Consider the following 21,312-nt stretch of genomic DNA (forward strand, 5'->3'; position numbering starts at 1 on the left):
ATTGGGAAATTTAAGTGGGTATATGGAAATCTTGGAGATTTTATAGCGGGTATACTGCGTTTACCTGTGTATCATGTAGACTACACCGCCGGAGAGGGTGGACAGCTTCAGATACCAAATAGATTTATCATGTTCCTATTGCGTCAGCACCTTGGTGAAAAAAGCCCAGCAGCATCTCTAGACTTCAGGCTGACCCTCAAGGTGTTAAAGACTTTCTACATCTGCACCATAGAGAGTGTCCTGGTGACAGGCAGCTTCACCGCCTGGTTCCAGAACAGTACCAAGAGGGATTACCATGCGCTGCAGACATTTAATATATCTGCCTAGTTTAGATTGTTGGCTTTTAATAATACTATCTGTTTGTTATGAAAAAAGGTTGGTTCCAGCAGTGTTGAATGTATTAACCTGAGGCATCCTGTATCCATTCAGCTTTGGGGAGAGTACAGCAGACTGTGTTTTAGTAACTGCATCAGAAAATGTGTTGACTGGGGCTTCCTGGGCTTTCTTCTTGTTCTAGCTGATATCTGACACACAACACCAAACACACACGTGCACACACACACACACACACACACACAGTGCATCTCACTATTTTTGTGGGGACCCGTCATTAACATAATGCATTCCCTTCCCCCTACACTAACCTTAACTTTAACAACTAATTGTCTAACCTTAACCCTCACCCTAACCATAACCTACTTCTAACCGTAATCCTAAAACCAAGTCTTAACCCTCAAACAGCCCTTTAAATTTGTGGGGTCCAGCATTTTGGCCTTACAAAGCTGTCAGAACCCCAAATGTAGGTATACAAGAATACAGACACACACAAATAGAGGGAGGTAACCTGAGAGTTACTGCACTGTTACCATGTGCACATGGGATCCCGCAGGAGGTGAATTAATCATGATGTGAACAATTGTGAACATGTCTGTATACAGATTACTGCATACTGTACAGACAGAGCATTAGTATATCCTCATGCATTGCAGTTTTTGCCGATTGCTTATACACTAAAAGTGAATGGTTAGACAAAAGCGTTTAAACTTTTGTAACCATGCCTGAAACAAAGGTACACCAAAAGTACAAACACATCACTGTTTCTTATATCTGAAACGTTGTTCAAGAATGAAAAGTCAGTCATCGGGAAAACACTTCTCTTGAAAATGCAAAACACTATTTGTAATTGGTAGCAAACCCAAACACATGATTACCTTGGGTGCCGCAATAAGTCTTCAAAGAGTTCTTCATCATGACACTCTTGGTCCCTATGATACTGCACACATATTCACAATTCTGGGTGCACTGCATAATCTAGTTGTTCAGACCAGACCAGAGCAGCCCAGGTTTGTTGTCACCTGGGATAATGTTAGTTTTCACCAGGCTGCTCTGGTCCTGGACTGGTTCATCAACCACAATACTGTAACTTCATGGTTGTTTACTTGACCCCATACTCCCCTTTTCTCAATACGATTGAGGCGTTGGAAACGGCAAAAACTAAATATTAAGTTAATTAAGTTGGATATTTATTGGAAAAGAATACCTAATTATCTTTAACTACCAAATTTAAAATACTGTTTGGCACTAATGACATTTATTTAATGTTTTATTCAGTAGATTTTTATTGTTGTGGCCCTTTTAACATATTCTGGTACAAATCATTGGTATCCCACTTTTTGTAATTTATTTTCCAGGAAAAGTAAGATGTTTTTTGGATTTTCTTTTCCCTGGTAGAATTTTTATATTTTTTCCTGTGAGAGTCAGAGTGCAATGGAATGTGGCAATGGCAGCAAAGACCCAATTCAAAAGCTTTTTTTGTATTTATTTATTGCTTACCAATTCCAGGTTTTAAGCATATAGTCTTTGATTATTTTGTCAGTCTTGTTTGTTTACGATCCTCATTAGCTCTTGTTCATTAGCAACTATTCTTCCTGAGGTCATTAAAACTATCTTTACAATCAGATATCATTCACAATACATAGGACATCATACAAATAGGAAATCATATGACAAAGACTAAACACACACACACACACATTATAGCATCTTTTATAACACAAGACATATATGATAATGACAAAATCATAGACTGTATGGACAAATACACAGACAAGACAAAGACAAACACATAGACAGGACAGCTCCACTGGCACAGTCAAAGAGCAACCGTATGTTTACTGTCTGTTTCACTCAGTGTCTATGAAAATATGTATTAAACAAAGTCAACACTTCTGATATGGTTGGTTCTGATACAGTGTGCAGGCAGGAGCAAAATTGTGTGATGAAGAGAGTGTCACTTTCGGGGAGTGGTTTCTGGCTGTCATACATATTGCTTTTCATACAATAACCTGTATATAAATATATAACATGTATTTCAAATGTAATTGCCCCTATCCAAAAAGTGTCATTGGATATAGCCCATCGTTTGGTTTTAATGCATAGCGGGTAAGCTAGATCCTGCTCTTTATGCAACTCTCACAGCATCCCCATACACATTATTTTTGACTGCTCCTTAAGAGGGGCCCTATTGCTCCTACATAATATCCTGCAATGGTGGCGACAGAGAGCTACAAATTAGATTCTCTCTCTCTCTCTCTCTCTCTCTCTCTCTCTCCCTCTCTCTTCTCCAGGGCTACATCCCATTATCTGGGCGGAGAGAGAGAGAGAGAGAGAAAGAGAGAGGGAGAGAGAGAGAGAGTAGACCTATTCACTACACTGCCTCTCTATTCTCAGCCACAACTCCTCTGAGCAGGAACCGGCTAGACAGATATCCTGAAGAGAGGAGGGGAGGATCTTTCAGAACAAAGCGGAATATTTTTCTTTTAATAATTTGTGATAAACTGGAATAGGCCTGATAGGTTGCGTTTCTGTTGTTTGGACTTCGCTTCCTGCTTCTTCGCCTTGTTGCACTACAGGAGCTCTCATTGTGGCTGGAGCGAGGATCCCCTCCTTTTGTGTTGCTCTGCAGTTGTTTATTCACACTCCAACTTCTGCCTTCTGTTTCACTATAGGCTATATGAGGTTTTATTTCATTTTTTATTGTTTCGGCCTAAACGGAATGAATGACAAAAACAAAGGAGGTTGATGTCCATAACTCTCCGACTCACTTCGTCTTCGCCTCGCCCAAGGAACGGAGACTCCATCTCCGGCAGAAGATGGAAAGCGGAGGCGGGACAGAGGGCTCGGACAGTGGGCAGACGCAGCACGCGGTGACCGGACAGCAGCAGCCCAACCCCCCGCCTGAAACTGCGGAGCTCTCTGCAATGGTGTCCGCTCAGCCTCCGGGCGAGAAAAAGAAGAAGATAAACCGGGCACCGTCCCCGGCCAGACCGAAGGATGTACCCGGTTGGTCGCTTACCAAGATCCGTGGAGGGATTGGGACCCCAACCCTGAGCGTCAAGCCGGGGGCCATCCACTTGGGTAGCCGCATTTCCAGGCGCAGTCCCGTGGGAAGTCTTGCTGGAAAGGACGGTAAAGTGGAGAAGAGCGGTGGTGGCAAACCGGCGGGCAAATCCTCCTCCTGCGCCGCGTTGTCAAAGACGGTCAAGGCGACCAAGAGCACCGGAGGACGGAGGAAGGTGTCGGACGCCAGCATAGGATCCGATGATTTATCTAAGGACTCTGGATGCGCCACCGGGAAGCTCTCCCCAACCGCCAGTAGCTCCGAGCTATCGGACTGCGCCTCTGAGGAAAACAAGCTCTCCGCGGACGCTGTGAGCAGCGACGCCGAATCGAGGAGCAGCCGGGGCGGTGGGCCGGACGGAGACAAGCCACTCAGGGATGGCGTGTTGGCGGATAGAGCTAACCGAAAAGCCGCCGCCAATACCAGATGCTCCTCCGCGGAGAGGGACAACAAGGACCGGCTCTCCGTTGGCGTGGAGACTGGAGAAGGGAGCATATCCCCCGGCGAGGAACGCTCGGTCACCTCGTTTGACAGCAGGGTACCTGCCAGCACGTCCCTGGCTTTCTCAGACCTCACAGAGGAGTTTATGGACGGCATGCACGAGGAGTTTGTCCGGGAAATAGAAGAGCTGAGATCTGAGAATGATTACCTCAAAGTAAGTCCAACTGACCTATATAAGTGTCAACTAGGAATGTGTTAATTAGGATTTCCCATGGTAAATAATTGGTTCGATTAGGCTATCTTTCATTGGCATTTTGCTTTAGACCAAGATGCAAAGACAAAATCCTTTTTTTTTTTTTTTTTACTGTTGGGTTTATTTACCAGTTCACTCTTACTTGTTTCCCAGTTTAGATATGCCTTTGGATGTCATCTAAGGCTACACACATAATAATTATTCCAACATAATTTGGCAGCCAGTGTTGTCAGTTGTGTTACCCCAACTCACATGATGGAAGTGTGTGTGGGCTATTAATTTACCAAGGTATCAGATAAGATTTTTAGTTTTACACAAAATTGTCAAAATTATGTATTCCAAAAATCAACAACAGTACGCCATTTTCCATTGATCTGTCGAACTGACAAACACCAATACATCAGCACTCAAAACAGTAACCAGAGAATCACTGCACCATCATCAAGGCCTCACAGTGGGATTGTATGTCATCAGATTTTGGTACTAAAGGCATCTCTCAGCTCCCACAGGTCTGCAGGCGGTGGAATGTTACGTGGAGCAGCTCCATCCAGACTTGAGAGTGATTGATTAGGCAAAAGATCAATTATCTTAGCATGTCCCTAAGAAGTAAATGGCAGTTACCAGACATGCCGATAAGGTCAGATATTGATTGTAGAGGGTGATTGAGCCACAGTCTAAACAGGAGGACCACCACATCTGTTCTCTGGGACCTCTGCTGCAACAATGTTGGAGAATAGATTATTGGTGGACCTTCATCATGAAGAAGGCTCCACACACCAGAAGGGTTTCTTATTGATAACTATGGCAACATAATACATTCACTTTTTTTAATCACACTTGCTGCTCTTGTAAACATGAGCCATGATGCCTTTGACATGAAACGACATTTCTGAAGAAAACAAAAGAATAATCTTGATTTATACAATATTATTCCCTTAATTGTTACTTTTAGTTATTCTAGCCAGCAAAACAATTAGGATTATTGATCCACATTGTTATGTAGCCCTGATTTAGTGATCAGTAGTTGATATTTAGCCATTAATCAAGCAACATTTTCAGACATTGGCTGGTTCCATTTTCTCAGTTGGGAAGAGTTGCTGCGTTTCTTTCTTTTACATCAAAGACTATTGAATAGCTAGGGTTTTGTGACTGTTGGTAGGGACAAGTTGAGCAATTTGAAGAAGTTTTTCACAATTTTCTGATGGAAATAATCATTAGCTGTTGCCCTATCTGTGCTGTCTTTCTAAAATCATGATTTGTCAAGGTCTTTTCAGATGTTAAAAAAATTCAAAGACCTGCTTTCTCAGTTTTATTCAGCTGCTGCCTGAATATATAGGACAGCATATAACAGAGCTACCTTATTGGACCACCCCAAAGCCTCATGGGAGGCCTGGCAGTGAAGTGAGTGTGGTTGTGTCTGTTTTTGCAGCTGCAAGGAACACCTGGTTAGTAATCAGAAGATGAAAACAACATGCTGCTGTGCTGTCAGGCACCCCCTCAGTCTCTCGCTCTGTGTCAGATTTATTTCTAGATCCAGCTTCTAATCCACACTCTCCAACTCACAATGTTCATCCTTTTTCTCTGTCATGCAGACTTGTCTATGTTCAACTATAGCATCCTGTAGTGCATATCAATAGGCTGACTGTTTGTTGGTGCAGACTGTGTGACATTTAATCAGTAAGTAAAACAGCTGCTGAAATCTCTGTAATTATTAATTAAATGTCATTGTGTACGTTGTTAATGCTCAATATGTTGAAACTGTGAGGGAACTTGGTTGGTAGACAATCAAATCTCCCGGCTACCCTCATCCCTTATTACTTATTGCTAGGCAGCATGCTAACAGCAGTTTGATTGATTCTGTTTGTCATTCCTACATTCACACACCATGTTAAAGCAGCTTTGCTCAGCAGGAACCCAAACAAATAACTAAATTATCACTTGAGTCCACATGCTGTACTTAGACATGATAAACGGCATGCAGGGCGTTACTGCTGGCCTCCAACCAGACAGAGTCACAAAGTTGAGCCTTTCTTTTTACGAATCTCTGTCTTGTTTGACTACAATTTATACTAATTGAGCATCTAAGCAGGTGTAGCTTGTATACATGACTGTTTTAGCCTAGTTACTCACTCATATCTTTCAATTTTCACAATATTTTACATCACGAAGAATTGCCATGGTAGTACAGATAAACAGTTCATCTGCTCAATATCCTCTGATGAAATTGTATGTGTCACTGAAATTTTTTTTCAGAATCTAATTCTTTTTAAAGATTTTTTGGGGCATTTTAGACCGCCATTAATACAGGACAGCAAAAGACATGAAAGGGGAAAAAGAGGGGGAATGACATGCATCAAAGGGCTGCAGGTCAGAGTTGAACCCAGTCCTGCTGCGCCCCTACACATGGGCGTCCGCTCCACCAACTGAGCTATCTGGGCACCAAATTTTCCGAATCTTGAAGTCATTGTTAACTTCTATTTAATGCTTTACAATCACTCTGCTTTTAAGTTTTTTTTTATTCTCTGGTATGCTGACACTAATAAACAAGACGTGACAGACAGACACTATTGTGTTTATTTGTCATGTTTATGTGTCCTCAGTAGTCTCAGTGGCAATTCCTGGTTAAAAAAAACATGAAACCCATCAACATCCACTGTGTTTGTTTAAGACCGTGGCCCATTTCCAGCTTAGTTTAGCTTAGCACAAATACTGGAAACATGGGGGTAACAGCTGGCCTTGTTCTGTCCTACAGCAGTTAGATGGACCGTTATCAGAGCAGATGTTTGTGAGTTCTGCTTTCTAATATTGACCATGTCTGGCTCACTCAGATCTAACAGCTGATTGGTTAATTCAATCTCCTGACTGGCTGATTGCTCACATGACGGCAACAATCTTCCCTGTTCTTTTTTAGTTCGCTGTGTAAATCAGGTCAGCAGGACACCTCTCTCTCTCTCTCTCTCTCTCTCTCTCTCTCTCTCTCTCTCTCTCTCTCTCTCTCAGTCTCTCACCATATTACCATGTGTTTCCCTCGTTTCGTGTCCTCACATTCTCACTCTCTGCTGTCTTGTTTTTAATCTCCATCCCTGTCTACATTTCTTTTTTTCTGCTTTTACAATCCCTGGTTTTTCTTTTTCTACCCCATTTGTATGTCCCATAGAGGGTGAAAGAGGCTGTTATTTTCCTTTTCTTTCTTTCTTTTTTCTTTCTTTCTTTCTTTCTTTCCTCTCCTTCCCTTTCCTATTCATTCTCCTGTTTCCTTTATTTTCACATCCTACCGTCCCTGTACTTCTCTGATATTTATTTCATTTCTATTTCTTCTCCTTTACTTCCCTGTCTTACTCTTTCAGCTCCCCTTTGTCTTTGCTTTTTTACCTTTCTTTTTTTCCTACTTTTCTCATCTCTGCCTCCTCTCTCCTCTGTATTGCAAAGGTGTAGCACAGTGGTCAGTGTTGTGCAGATTGCTCTGCTCCTTGCTGCAGTTTATTTCAGCTTGATCAACAAACCTCTTCTCTCTCACACATACACACACACACACACACAGACAGAGTTATCCAGAGGATAGTTATGCAGAGGCTGACCCGCATTTTGACAGTGCTACTACTACAGTCACTTGTACTCCGTATTTTGCTTACACATCCCACACAACACATAGTGCATACTCTTGGAAGCACATCATTGTGTAACACCCTAGCTGCTGTCCCATAAAGCCTTGCAACTGGACTTTTTCTGGTGGGGTGTGTTTCAATTCAGTGCAGACGTAAACGCTTGTACAAGAGCTGCACCTTGAATGTGATTCAGATTAAGGAGGCAATTCATGTATTAAGCTGAAATGATTACTTCATCTCCAAGATGTCTATAGGATAGGTAGATAAATACACTACTGTACATTAAGATCACATACTGGCTGATTGTTTTAGTGGGATTTCATACCTTTTTAAAAACGTGTTTACTACTTATTTTTACTTCATATTGTAGAGTGTAGGAATTTCTTTTACTTGATCTCAGTTTTCCTGAAGGGATTGCTGAGAGTTTAATCTAAGGTCATCTTTGACCTCCTGGGCGGGAGAAAGAAAGGGGAATCAATACTGTATCAAATGTTACTTAGTATGTCATTCTGCTACTTACTTCATGTAGATCTCTATTTCTGATGGCCCCTTTTTATCTGACTTGAGAGGATATTACACAGCAGTTCGTTTGAAGATACTAATTGTTGTAATAGCTATCTTGATAATAAGGATGATGTAGACAAAGACTTAAGACTGCTAATAATAGCGAGCAGCAATTGATGGGATGGATTAGAAACGAGGTTAATGGATGATGATTTTTGATGATTGTCTTCCATCTATGACAAAGATGCTAAAAGCTCTAATGACTACTATTAAACATTAAATGATTCCCTTTATGGTCCACATATGTGTACATAATACTGTCAACACTTACAGTCAGGTAGCTGTCTCTATAACACATAACATCTCTTTCCCCTGCTGGTTGAAATCAGAGGAGGATTGTTAAAATGATAGATTCACTTATACATTCTCTCTTCTCCACTCTCTCCAGGATGAGATGGAGGAGTTGCGGTCTGAGATGCTGGAGATGAGGGACATGTACATGGAGGATGACGTCTACCAGTTGCAGGACCTACGGCAACAGCTGGAGCAGGTACAACTGTGGGACGACAGACTGACTAAAAGCACACTCATTGAATCTGTGCTCTCATTTTGGTGTAATATCCTGATTTGGAACTTTGAATGTATAAAACAGGCAGAGGCTGCAACATGTTTTGAAACAGGCCAGTAAAAATGTTCTGAATGTTATCTTTGAGCAAGAGGTGTGACATAAGGCCATGTCTTCATGTCTTCTTTGGAATTGTAATGCCTGCTGCAAGCCAAATCTTCCTTGAAGGTGCTATAACATGAAGCAAAGTAACAAAAAGGGCTTAGATAGATTACACATAACATCATCCAAACACTTGCTTCTGTTTCTTAGGCTAATAAGACTTGCCGCATCCTGCAGTACCGGCTGAGGAAGGCAGAGCGACGCTCTCTCCGTGTGGCTCAAACAGGGCAAGTGGATGGAGAACTGATACGAACGCTGGAGCAAGATGTCAAAGTAAGTGTTGGCGTGTTGGAGAGAGAGAGTGATTGAAATGGCTAAATGTGGAACTGGAAGAGGTTCTTAAGTTCTTTCTCAGCTTTACGCAAAAGATATACAGTATACAATATGTGAAACAGGATAGACAAAGTGAGATCTAGAATAAGATGTCCTAGTGTGGCTGTAATCTAATTTACTGATTTTGAAGTGCGTAGCCTCTATTACCATACCACTGAGCTCTTAGTTAACAACAAATACAAAAAATAGCAAGGAAGCTTATATAGCTTGAACTAACTCAGTTTGTATGTAAATGTTTATAAATAGATGTGTTATCTTAATCTTCATAAGGCCACTCTCAGCTAGGCATTTAAGTTTAAGTTTTAAGTAGATAAAGATCCACTTGTGTCAAAAATTTCATTTAAGTTCTGCTATTGCAATTTTGCTCAAAAGCTAGTGAACGTGATCTGAATAGTATACCGTAAATTGATCGTTACGTGACCGAATATAAAACTCACTTTTTGGGGGCTTGTGCATATACAGTACATTTGTGTATCTAGAGTTCGTACTAACCCACAAACTGTAAAATAAGACAAACTAGTCAAGTTTTTGTGGGCTACCTTGATTAGACAAAATGGGATTTAACAAGCCACTCAGATTTGCCTTAAAGGTGCTGTAAGCGATGTTGGGTGATGTAAATTTTTGTTTACATTTAAAGTATTTTCAAAGAAAATGAGACTAGCTTGCCCCTCCCTCCTCCTTATCCCGTCCCCTTCCTTCTGTGCGTATTTGTTACATATTTTGAGACTGTTCTTTTGACCCTTCTCCTTCACACTGTTAAAGTCATGAGAATGTGGTGAGGTCAGGCTTCCTCTAATTTGTTTAAGGAATTTCCCTGTTTAAAATATATATCCTATATATACAAATCATCACACTGAAAGAAACACCGAATGCCGCATTAGGAATCCCAATTGACACACAATTGCACATTTAACCAAGCATTAATGAAACCAGCATTAATGACCATCTCCCCAAGCAAATGTACCTATAGACAACACTCTGTTTAACTAGCGTCCTTTACAGGACACATACACACCAGTTGTCCCTATCACTTACGGAATTCCGGGTGAAGGCCGTTTATACAAAAACAAACTGAATGCAGGGTAAAGCTTCTGTGTGTGTGTTTTGTCACGGTGACCCTGGACTATATGGTTACACTCCGTCAAATTCACAGCGTTCCGCCAACATTTTTTCATGTAGAGGATACAATGAGGTCTTTATACCCTAAGAGAGAGAGAGAGAGAGAGTGCGAGAGTGAGACCGTAATGTCACTCTCCAAGGGCTTTCCGCCGGCTGTTGCTGTCTGTCTCTCCGCTGCTGTCTCACAATCTGGTTGTGACGGAAGGAAGGAAGGAGGGAAAAGGATGAGTGTACATTCTGTCTCTGAAGGGGGGGGAAAAAGGGGATTGGTCACTTTTTGAAAATTCAAATCAGCCAATCGGAGAGGGAGGATGACCCGGGGAGGAATACATAAAGTAAAAACAGAAATGCAAAAAATAGAGAAACCAAGAGAAAGAAAGAAACAGAAACAAAAATAGAGGATGGGATAACAAGGTATTCAGAAAGGATTAGATGATTTGAATGGAGGTCTGACTTGAATTTAAATCTTTAGTAGCCAATTGTTGCAATGGGATAAGGAGTGGGAGAATAATGTCACAAATAATGGAGAAAACAGGAAGACAAAACTTGAAGAAACAAACAAGTGATGTCTGCATCTGTTGGCTAAACACAAAATATTAAAACATATACACTGCAAGGAGACAAACCTGACCTGTCTCACAAAACATGGCTGATTGTGTTGTCTTGTCGCCAGAGCCAAGACTCCGACAGAAGGTCAAGTTACTCTGTGTGTGTGTTTGTGTGTTTGTGTGTGTGTGTGTGTGTGTGTGTGTGTGTGTGTGTGTTAATCCCATGTTAAGCTTCTTTTTTTGCCAGCCTCTTACAGTCACTCCTCTCTGTTTATTCTGGTGCCTTTAGCATTAGCCTTATAATACTAGACACTCACTCCCTCCTCTATGACTCAATACTGATTCAGCTCTACTGGAAAATAACTTAACTAGCAGTAAAAATAAATGACAATGACTGTAAACTGTTGAATGTGCTTAATGTCTTTAAGTATTAAGTATAACATGAGAATGAATGCTAAAAGTAGCAGCTGTAAAAGATGTGGGTTTCTAGACATCCAAATCCTCCATCTGTCTCCAACATACTATTTGTTGTGATGTTAAATGCTAGTGCAACTCGTTGAGACGGGGCCAAAAAACCAAGAATGCTTCACCTGCACCCACTCCATGCACTCACCTGCGCCTTTTAGCACGTTGCTATCACTGGCAGCATACTCCTTAACCCAACAAGCACCAGCCAACAATCATATTCAGCTACCTCACCTTAGCAAGCAGCAAAGCATAAGCTATTATCTACCACATAATAGATCTGTGAAGCTAACTTGCATGCTGACAATACATTAACTGCTTCTGCTTTATTTAGTAGTACAGATTGGAAAGAGACTGGATAGATGGTCCTCCCTCCACCTTGGGGGGATCCCCCCAAGGCTTCTTCTGGGTGAATCTAAAGGGGTTTAATAAGATAGGTATCTGAGAAGAAAATACCTCTAAACATACTCAAATCAAAAAATACAAGAAGGGGAAAACTTTCTTCCCTTACAGATCATAGATAGATGCAACCTGAATATTTGGTTGCAAGCCCACATTTCTTTGTATTTAACAGTTTTCAGGCCCAAAAAGTTGGGAACAATTGATTTAAGCCCTTTAGTTATGATAACTGTGAATGGCTACAGAAAAGGATGCAATATGACAAAAGCAACTTTAATATTTAGCAGGCAGGTAATTTTAAATAAAAAAAAAGTGATTTTAAATTACTTTCACTTGCATTTAATGTCCATATATATCCGGAGGTTTTTAATTCTTTCTGCAGGAAGATGCTGATTGCTAGACTTTACAGTAAATGAGCCATTCTTTGAAGAAGTACAAATCTAAAAATTGAATAAAAAGTCGGGAATATTTTTTTGGTAGAACACTTAAATGACTTGGTGATTGTTACGCTGATTACTGAAAGTCCCCAAAGGAAAACAATAAATGCCCTTGCTATGCAAGACAAATGTAGTGATGTGAAATGGGCGATGACTAGGGCTGTATTCTCCCAGTCGACCAGTCAATTCATTGGTCGATACGTTCTGGCTCGACCAAAATTCTGATTGGCCGATTTTTTTGCCATGTTATTTCATCAGGTGGAAGCATAAACCGCTACTATCTATGGGTGGAAAGCACTAATTGCTAATGGGGGTGTTTTCAGAGCATCCCTGTTTAACAGGTAACAGTCTGTCTTCAGAACACCCCCCCTGTTTTCTCTTTTGTTGGATTAGCCCGACCCACTGAGGACAGATTGAAGAAAGAACTAGAAAGCCTTGGTTTAGTGGTTTGCTGAAAGTTTATTTAATTGTGAGTGTTTAATTTCTAGTCACTCATCCTCTACCATGTCGAAGACATCGCCAGTGTGGCAGCATTTTACAAAAATAGATAACGGGAAAAAGTTGAATGCAAAGTTTGCAAGCAACAGTTAGCATATTGCAGCTCGACTACAAACACGGCATATCACCTAACAACGGCAAGCTAACTTGTCTGCGTTAGGTTGCCCTGTCTGTTTGGAGTAGGCTAGCTATATGAACATATCAGAATTGGCATATTTCATAGTCTAATAATCGTTTCATAACTACCGGCGCACCCACCCGCATCTATGGTAGCGTACCCCAGACACACCCACACCACGCTGGATGTTAAGCCTACCAAATATAACGGAAGGAATTGTCGAATTTATTGCTCAGGATATGAGGCCCATTGCTGTTGTGGAGGGCTGAGGTTTTAAAAACTTGTCAATATACAGCGTCAGCACGAGTAAGAATAAAAGCTTTAAACTAATAGTCTATTCGTGTCTCCGTGCGAGGACACAGAGCGCTGATGCAGCGCTGTCAGAGCCGACTGATGAGTGTCATTTTAGTGCAAAATAATTAGGTCAAAAACGTTTTGATAAACTGCAAATACCCCACAAGGACAAGTACTGCGGGACAGTACAGTTATTTAATCTTGCATTTTTTTTCCGCCCCTGCGCGCCCCTAAGCACACGCACCCCCGCCCCCCCCCAGTCAACATTTTGCCGAAAATTTCACGACTTGAGTCGACCAAGATTTTCTTTGGTTGATTACAGCCCTAGCGATGACACGATGTTTCAAAAAGGATTCCACACTGTTAGAAGGTAAAGTCTTGCTGTTGGACACGTCCTAGTCAAACTTGACCGTGAACTCATTGAGCAGCTCTACACTGAGCTGCTTTATAAAAGTAATTGGCTAAACTGCTGTTGATGCTTTAGGGCCCTCAGTTACGTACAAATGCACACGACACACACGCAGACTTAAACCTTCTTATGTACCTCACATGCTCTCATTCGCGTGTGACATCTGACTGTGTGTGTGTGTGTGTGTGTGGCTGGCTGGCTGGCTGGCTGGCTGGCTGGCTATCTAACTCTCCATTAGAATGTCTGACATCATTTCCTGTCCTACTCACACACGTCTCTCATTCCCACAGGCTACAGACATCTGGATACACACACACACACACATATAGAGGAAATAGTTGTTAGGATTCATGATGTCAACACAGCAGTTGTACTTCACCTTATCTCCAGAGAGAATCAGTTGTGCATTCCCCTTGAAGGGCCAACTATAAACTACCCAAAACTTACGATCTCAACTAGATATTTGGAGTGAGAAAATGTGTTTGCTTGTAGTTTGAGTGAACACATCCTTTTAAAAGCATATCCAACAGTTTGGAAATTATGTTTGTTTTTGTCTCATAAGATAATCCATATGGAGAGTGGTCCAGGATGAGTTTTGCATAGCTAGTTGCTGGTTGTCCATATAAGGAGAGAGCACAGACCACTACAGCGGTAGCTGTAAACCAGGAAAGCTATATAGTGCTGTGTAAAACATTTTTACTACACGTGCTACCAGTGTGCAGTCTGTGCTATTGGTAATGTAAACATTATATATACAGCGAGTAAATGTAATTATTTGACGCTGTCAATTGTTTTTAAAACCAGGTCCAAACATTTCTAATTGTATTGTCCCTTCTACTTGGCTATGGAGCTTGTCTCCGTTTTTTCAACCCACCCGCCCTTCCATGACCATACCATCTCTACACTATAGATACATCATCTGTTGCTACTGCAGAGTGTAAATAGTGTTGTGTGGTGTGGTGTGGTGTGGTGTGTGTGTGTGTGTGTGTGTGTGTGTGTGTGCATCACACACTTTAGAATCATCCTACCTCCCTTACTCCCTCACTGTAACGTATAGCATATACTGCTATAGTTGAGATAATAGATTATCTAGCGTCTAACCCAAACCTTCACAACGACATGCCTAACTCCAAGTCTTAACTTTCAGAGAGCATAGACATTTAAAAGAAGTAAGGGTTGGACCTCACTTTTCAAAAAAGTTCCTCAATCTCAAGGTCTTAAACTGAAACTGGTCCTCACAAAGATATAAGTACAGGAGCTTACACACAGTCATTAAATTAGAGCTTGAAAGCAGCAGTATCCGGTAGATTTATCTGAACAGGGCCAGCTCCCAGCCTCATCTCCATATGGTGTGTGTGTGTGTGTGTGTGTGTGTGTGTGTGTGTGTGTGTGTGTGTGTGTGTGTGTGTGTGTGTGTGTGTGTGTGTGTGTGTGTGTGTGTGTGTGTGTGTGTGTTTGTGTTTGTGTTTGTGTGTGTGTGAAAACTTTAGTTCTTGTTCTGTATGAGCTCCAGTAAAGTGTTCCTCACGCAACACACATCCCAACCCCCACTCTTGCACCATGTGTCGTGCACACACTGTAGGAAGTACAGTTTCTATGTGAGTACCCCAGTAGGAACTTTGGTTGCCACTTGTCTCTGTGTTCCTGTTAAAGTCAGTATTAGCTATAGTACGGTGTTAACTATAAATAAAGATTTAATTTAAATGTTATATGTGCCAATACAACCCTTTGACGGTTGGAAAAATAACTATAGGAAAACATTCTTTGATGGAGGAACACCATCATTAGATTTATAACCGTGTGATTTGCTTTTACAAGTGAAACGATAAAGAATAGGTGATTTTGGCAAATGTAACACTATGTAACACAAGCTTGGATCGAGATACTGGAGTGTAAACATCCCCATACCAAATGTTGAGTCACTATTGTTACTCTTTGTTAATTCAGCATCTTTGCTCCCACAGGGTGGGCGTTTTTGCTCATGAACAGGTAGTAAATAGTTAGTGTCTTGTCTTTGGAAATAATAATAGGTTACTTGCTAGTGAACAGGGCGTGGTAACATTTGCAGCTTACATTAGCGCAGATAAACACGGTTTAATTCCTTACTTGTACCTTTTCTCTTTTTGGTACCACCCACCCACTAGAGATGTCCCAAGTCAAACCTAAGAATTGGTATTGTGGCCTATCCTGACATCTTTTAACAGATCCATAAGGGCTACAATTAGGCCGATCAAAATCAAAACTTTTCTTAACAGTATTTTAGTCAGCTATGTTGCAGCGTAGTTCTTCTTCACCACAGATGGGCTCCATAGTGCAGCATTTTACTGAAAATGAGAATGAAAATTACAGTGTCTGAATGTGAAAAATGAGTTGGTTATGATTAAGCATCTCAATAGAGCACCATGCACACTGTTTTAGAATGAGAGAAATCCAAAAGCTTGAAACTGCTGCTGCAACTAATTTTTAATTTGCTAAACAATTATTGGAAATTGCTGTTTAATTGCTCTCAAATGATTAGCTGATTATCCGAAAGGTCTATCCACAGGAATTGACAAGTTTGACAATCAATGTATCTTTTAATTCATTTATCAAGTAAAAAGAAAATAATTCACTGGTTCCAGCCTCTCAAATGTGATCATTTATTGAATATGTTGGTTTTGGACTGTTGGTTGACAAAACAAGCAATATGAAGTTAAAACGCCATTGCCTAGGAACCATTTTAAACCATTTTCTGACATTTTATCAACTTGAGTAATTTTTGGAAAGAAGAATTTGGCAATAAATCGATACGGAAAACAATCAGTAGCCTTATCAAGTACTACTGCAAATACTATTACTATATTGTACATAATGCTTGATATCATAGTAGTGCTATGATATCAAGTACTGTATCTACAACTCTGGATAAATGCTGGTATGTACAGTATGTATGTAAAGTATGGATGAACGGATGGATGGACTGGATGATGGGTGTTCATATTGGAGGTGAGAGCACACTTTTCCAACTGCCAACTGACATGCCAAGGATTGTGGAAATTCATCACATTCCACCTCTCTCTCTTTCTTCTCTCTTTATCCAAAGATAGATGGATAACAGACTGTACCGGAACAGCTGTCACGCCACTGTCTCTCTCTCTCTCTCTCTCTCTCTCTCTCTCTCTCTCTCTCTCTCTCTCTCTCTCTCTGTCTCTCTCTCGCTAAGTCCCTCTGTCTGTTTCTCTCTCTCTCTCTCTCTCTCTCTCTCTCTCTCTCTCTCTCTCTCTCTCACACACTTAAAATTGTGTTCTATATAGACACAGAGCATTTTGCTTGTGATGTAACATCCTCTAATTGGGTGATGAGAAGCCAGATGTTTGGACGAATGTCAAAAAGGTCAACAGGATGAAAAGTAATCCAACCCCAGGGCTACAGTACATCAGAGTTACTCACAGCCTCCTGTAAAATCTTGCAATTCTTTTGAGCAGACTTGAAGTTAAAGTTGCTATAGTGGCTGTGCCATTATGAAATTATGACATTACTCACACAAAAACAGCATTGATAAACTGATGCAATGTGAGGCTTTTACAGGAAATCTACCGTGTGGATAAGAGACATAACAAGTAGATAATCAAAAATGTGGGGCCTAGGGGCTGCCTAACAACTTATATGGGTTGTGATTGCTGCGACCCAACAATCTATGGGGTTGTTTTTGATTGGAGGACAGTCATGTTAAGGCACATAGTATAACAGAATACAAATTTATAAACTTGGAGCTATAATCAGGAGCATTTTTTAGTTGTTCTAATGCTTAAATGAAAGAAATTTACACTTATTTTATCACTGAGCACAAGTTTCTTTTTTCATTTGTTATTTGTGAGTTGCAACAGAAAATGCAATGAAACTTGTCCGATCTGTATGGAGACAGAGCAACAGCCTATTTTGGTTTGTCTTCCGTTTAAGAACCATTGGTGTGATTGTAATTTTTTTTGACAAACACTGCCTTATCTGACCACAAGCTGATTATGCAGTACTCTCCTCTATGATAAACTGAGAGGTTCAGCTGAACAGCAGGTTGATAAGTCTACAGGGAGCCACACTTTGTAAGCATATTTCCTAGCTCATTAAAAACAACAATATAGTGACCTCCAAGGTTGACTGTAAGCCTTCAGATGCTTTTCAGTTTCAGTGGAGTCATCATCTGTGATTTGACAACAACAACATGCAGGCCTAAGCCACTAAAGAGTGCTGAGGTAATATAACTACAGATTGAAAGAGTGTTTCTGTCAGATTGAGCATCAGTATAAATATTATATAGTATATTATAATAGAGCACCCATGAAAAAGTTCGTGGTTCCAACATATATATTCTACAATTCAATTGTTGATGTTCTTGGTAAATTTGAAAATAAAAACCCACACCATGGCAAAATCACTGGAAACACTTTTAGCCACAAGTTACATTTTAAAACAGCAAATATCTGCTGCTGACCTTGTTTTTTGACGTGGGCAAAGTGGTGCGATAAATTAATTTGAAGCAGAGTGGCTATGTGTTTGTTGCTGTTGCTTCAAAGCAAAAAGGTCCTGATTTCAAACCCCATTAGGCCTGACTGAATCATGTTTCCTCCCACACCATAAGACATTAATGTTTCAGTACAGTAGGTGTTTTTCTGGAAGTCCCCCGAGACAACACTGGAGGTGCCACTGCTCCTAAACCAACGAGCTCCTAAACAGGTTTTAAATGTAGAGGACAATTTTCTAATGCTCTGACATTTCAGAAGAAAATAGTTTGTTTGTTAGTAGTTGGATGAAGACATAATTTACTTTCACCTCTGTAGGTTCAAAAAGAGATGGGTCGATGGCATGTTTAACCTAGCATAGCACAATCAGGGAGAAACTGCTAGCCTCTGTCAAAAAGGAAAATACCCTTGACAAGATACGGTGGTGCTCAAAAGTTTCGGCACCCCAGGTAAAAATTTGTATTAATGTGCATAAAGAAGCCAAGAAAAGATGGAAAAAATCTTCAGAAGGTATCAAATGACAAAACATTTGTATAATATGTCACAAAAAGTTAAATTTTGTTTCCATCATTTACACTTTAAAAAAATAACTGAAAACAAAAAAATGGCGTCTGCAAAGGTTTGGGCACTCTGCAAAGTTTATAGCATGCACCGCCCCCTTTGGAAAGCTGAGACCTGACAGCGTCATGGATTGTTCTCAACAATCATCATCTGGAAAGAACAGGTGATGTCAATCTTAAGGTTTTAAATGCCCAGACTCATCTGACCTTGCCCCAACAATCAGCACCATGGGTTCTTCTAAACTAGCAGGAGGATCACACGGTGCAGGCAGCACTGATTGTTTTTCTCTCTACTGACAGCACTCCAACTTTACAAACAACAGAGCTACGTGTTGAAATCGACCAGAATTCTCCTTTACATTCTTTTTTTTAATCATTGCTTCATAATACCCTTAATTTAAACCCCTTTTAATATTCAGTAAATGAAAAAAGTGATACTTAAGCATTCATGTCATTTTCCCCCTTTCCTGCCTAATCTGTCCTGTCAAATAAAGGCCTAAAATGCCATAAAAACATCTTTAAATTTAACATTAATCCTGGATTGGGGACCACACAAATGTTTTAAAACTCAATTTGATCCTCTCAAAGACAAGTGGACACACACACACACAAACACACACACAGCTGCTTTGTTTCCATAACGGTCATCTCTTTACAGCCTTCCTCCTAGTAGATTTTATCAGAGAGGGTTTACATACTGCCACTGTGTGTGTGTGTGTGAGTGTGTGTGTGTGTGTGTGTGTGTGTGTGGATAACAGGAAGAACAAGACTGGCTGTTGAATGTAATCAAACACACAAACCACAAACAGTGTGAAAGAGATCTATTTGATGACTCAACTGCCACGTGTTGAATGATATTGCTGTTTTGCCCCGTGGCCTTTATTTTTGTGTGTTGTGTGTTTTGTTGTGAGTAGAGGAACAGTCAAGAAATCCTTGCTCTGTGATTCTGGTGTTTTTTTCCCCTACCCTCCTGATTCCATACTCTCTCTGTCTCACACACACACACACACACACACCTTTTGTCAGCTAGGCAGCACCGTGGCTGAATGCTAATTACATCCTATAGTTCAGTTGCTGGGTAAAACCACAGCTTCAATGGCATTAAATTCCTACACGTTTGTCTTTAACATAGATGAACAATTCAGCATTTATTAAGTGTCAAATGCTGACAAAGGAGTGTTTAAGAGGAGGAGAAGGTTGAGATGGAGGAGGGGAGATGAGGACCCATAAACCTGCAGTGGTGAAATCATCCCATTAATAAAAGCCGTTTTCTCTTTCAAATATTGATTCACCGATCAAAAGTAAGCACACAGTGTAAATCAATTACAGTTTCTGTCAGATTCAATCCAAATAAAGCTCCGGGGCTTTTAAGCATCTATCAGTGTCTTTTAATACACAAATGCCAATGTTAAAGTGTGCTGTTCATCTGCTCAAGAGAGAGACACATGGAGCAAATTGCCTTTTGGTTAAAGTGGTGATTTGCGAGATCCAAGGATCTTCATATTTCATATCCATATTTAATACTGTGTTCTCACTGCTGTTGTGTTTCTGCACCGCAACCCCCAGAGAGAGCCTGCCAGTCCAACATTGTGAGCAGGACTTTGACAACATCTTCTTTTGATTTTCTGCTTCTGGAATATACATTATATTCCATAGAATTAAGCCCCCAGGAACTAGACAGCACCAGGCTGTTCAGGGATTTTAGTTGTGGCAACAGTCAAAATTGCACAACCATCGCAAAAGAAGTACATTTTTAGGAAAATCCAATGAGTTACATCTCTTTGTATTGTCACGCACTTCCAGTCCAATAAAACCTGAACGTATTCGATTATTTGTCCAGACAGTGTTGTTTTCAGTCTACACATGAGATGCAACAACATCAGTTTCATCATATATTTGTTGTATCCGTAACAAGAAATCTATACATTAAAGAGTTATTTCTATACATTGACTTCCTCTATATTAACTTATAAAATAAATATAACTCCCCTCCAGATCGACACATAAATGTTTTCTAATCCTACACCACTATCAGTAGGATAGCATTATTATTCAGTGACAAATGTAGTTGTCCTACAGTTCAATACACAATATGACAAGGAAGAGCTGCTTACTGTAAAGCTGGAAAAATAAGGTGGCGCGAAGGCTGCAGTGACAGCTTGGAAAACCTATAAATGAATAAAGACATCCTCAGGAAAACATTTTGACTGAATTTTTTAAATTAGAAGTCAGCAGTAGAGTGTGAAAGTTAACTGACTGTCAAAATACTGCACTCGGCATGTGAACAACAGTGTTGGCATTAGAGAGGTGTGTGTTTAGACCAGCAAATAATATCGCTGTAATTAACTGGATTTCAGTTAACCAACTAATAGCATACATTTGATTGTAAATCAGAGGATTGTAACCTAACTTAAGTTATTTAAACTGTCAAAGATCTTCTAACTGTCAGATCTTTTAATGATTTTATATGAATAAAATTGAGAATTTAATGGTTAGTGGTGAAGTGGAAAAAATGACTACAGTACAATGGAAATTATCTGGAACTATTGAAGAATTTAATTAACCGAGAGAAATTCAGGAGAAGAAAAAGAAGTACACACACACATTACAAAATGAATTGGCTCATAGTGGAGCTCAGGCAGCCTTTTGGTACATTGAGAGTGGGCAGTACAGAGGATCATTGTGAAACACACACACACACACAAA

The 21,312-nt window shown here is 40.4% G+C and overlaps 1 protein-coding gene across 2 annotated transcripts in view; it reads left to right on the top strand.

Annotated features, from left to right (window-relative positions):
- The first annotated feature begins 2,692 nt into the window (after positions 1–2,692).
- Positions 2,693–21,312, top strand: part of soga1 (suppressor of glucose, autophagy associated 1) — an 88,061-nt gene continuing 69,441 nt past the window's right edge. For both annotated transcript variants that reach the window (XM_034877927.1, XM_034877928.1), the window contains exons 1-3: positions 2,693–4,055; positions 8,652–8,753; positions 9,081–9,203. In XM_034877927.1, coding sequence (XP_034733818.1) covers positions 3,060–4,055; positions 8,652–8,753; positions 9,081–9,203 — 1,221 coding nt within the window. In that variant the 5' untranslated portion in view covers positions 2,693–3,059. The remainder of the gene's footprint in view (positions 4,056–8,651; positions 8,754–9,080; positions 9,204–21,312) is intronic.

Source organism: Etheostoma cragini, chromosome 7 (genome assembly GCF_013103735.1).
Source record: "Etheostoma cragini isolate CJK2018 chromosome 7, CSU_Ecrag_1.0, whole genome shotgun sequence".
Taxonomy (NCBI): Eukaryota; Metazoa; Chordata; class Actinopteri; order Perciformes; family Percidae; genus Etheostoma; species Etheostoma cragini.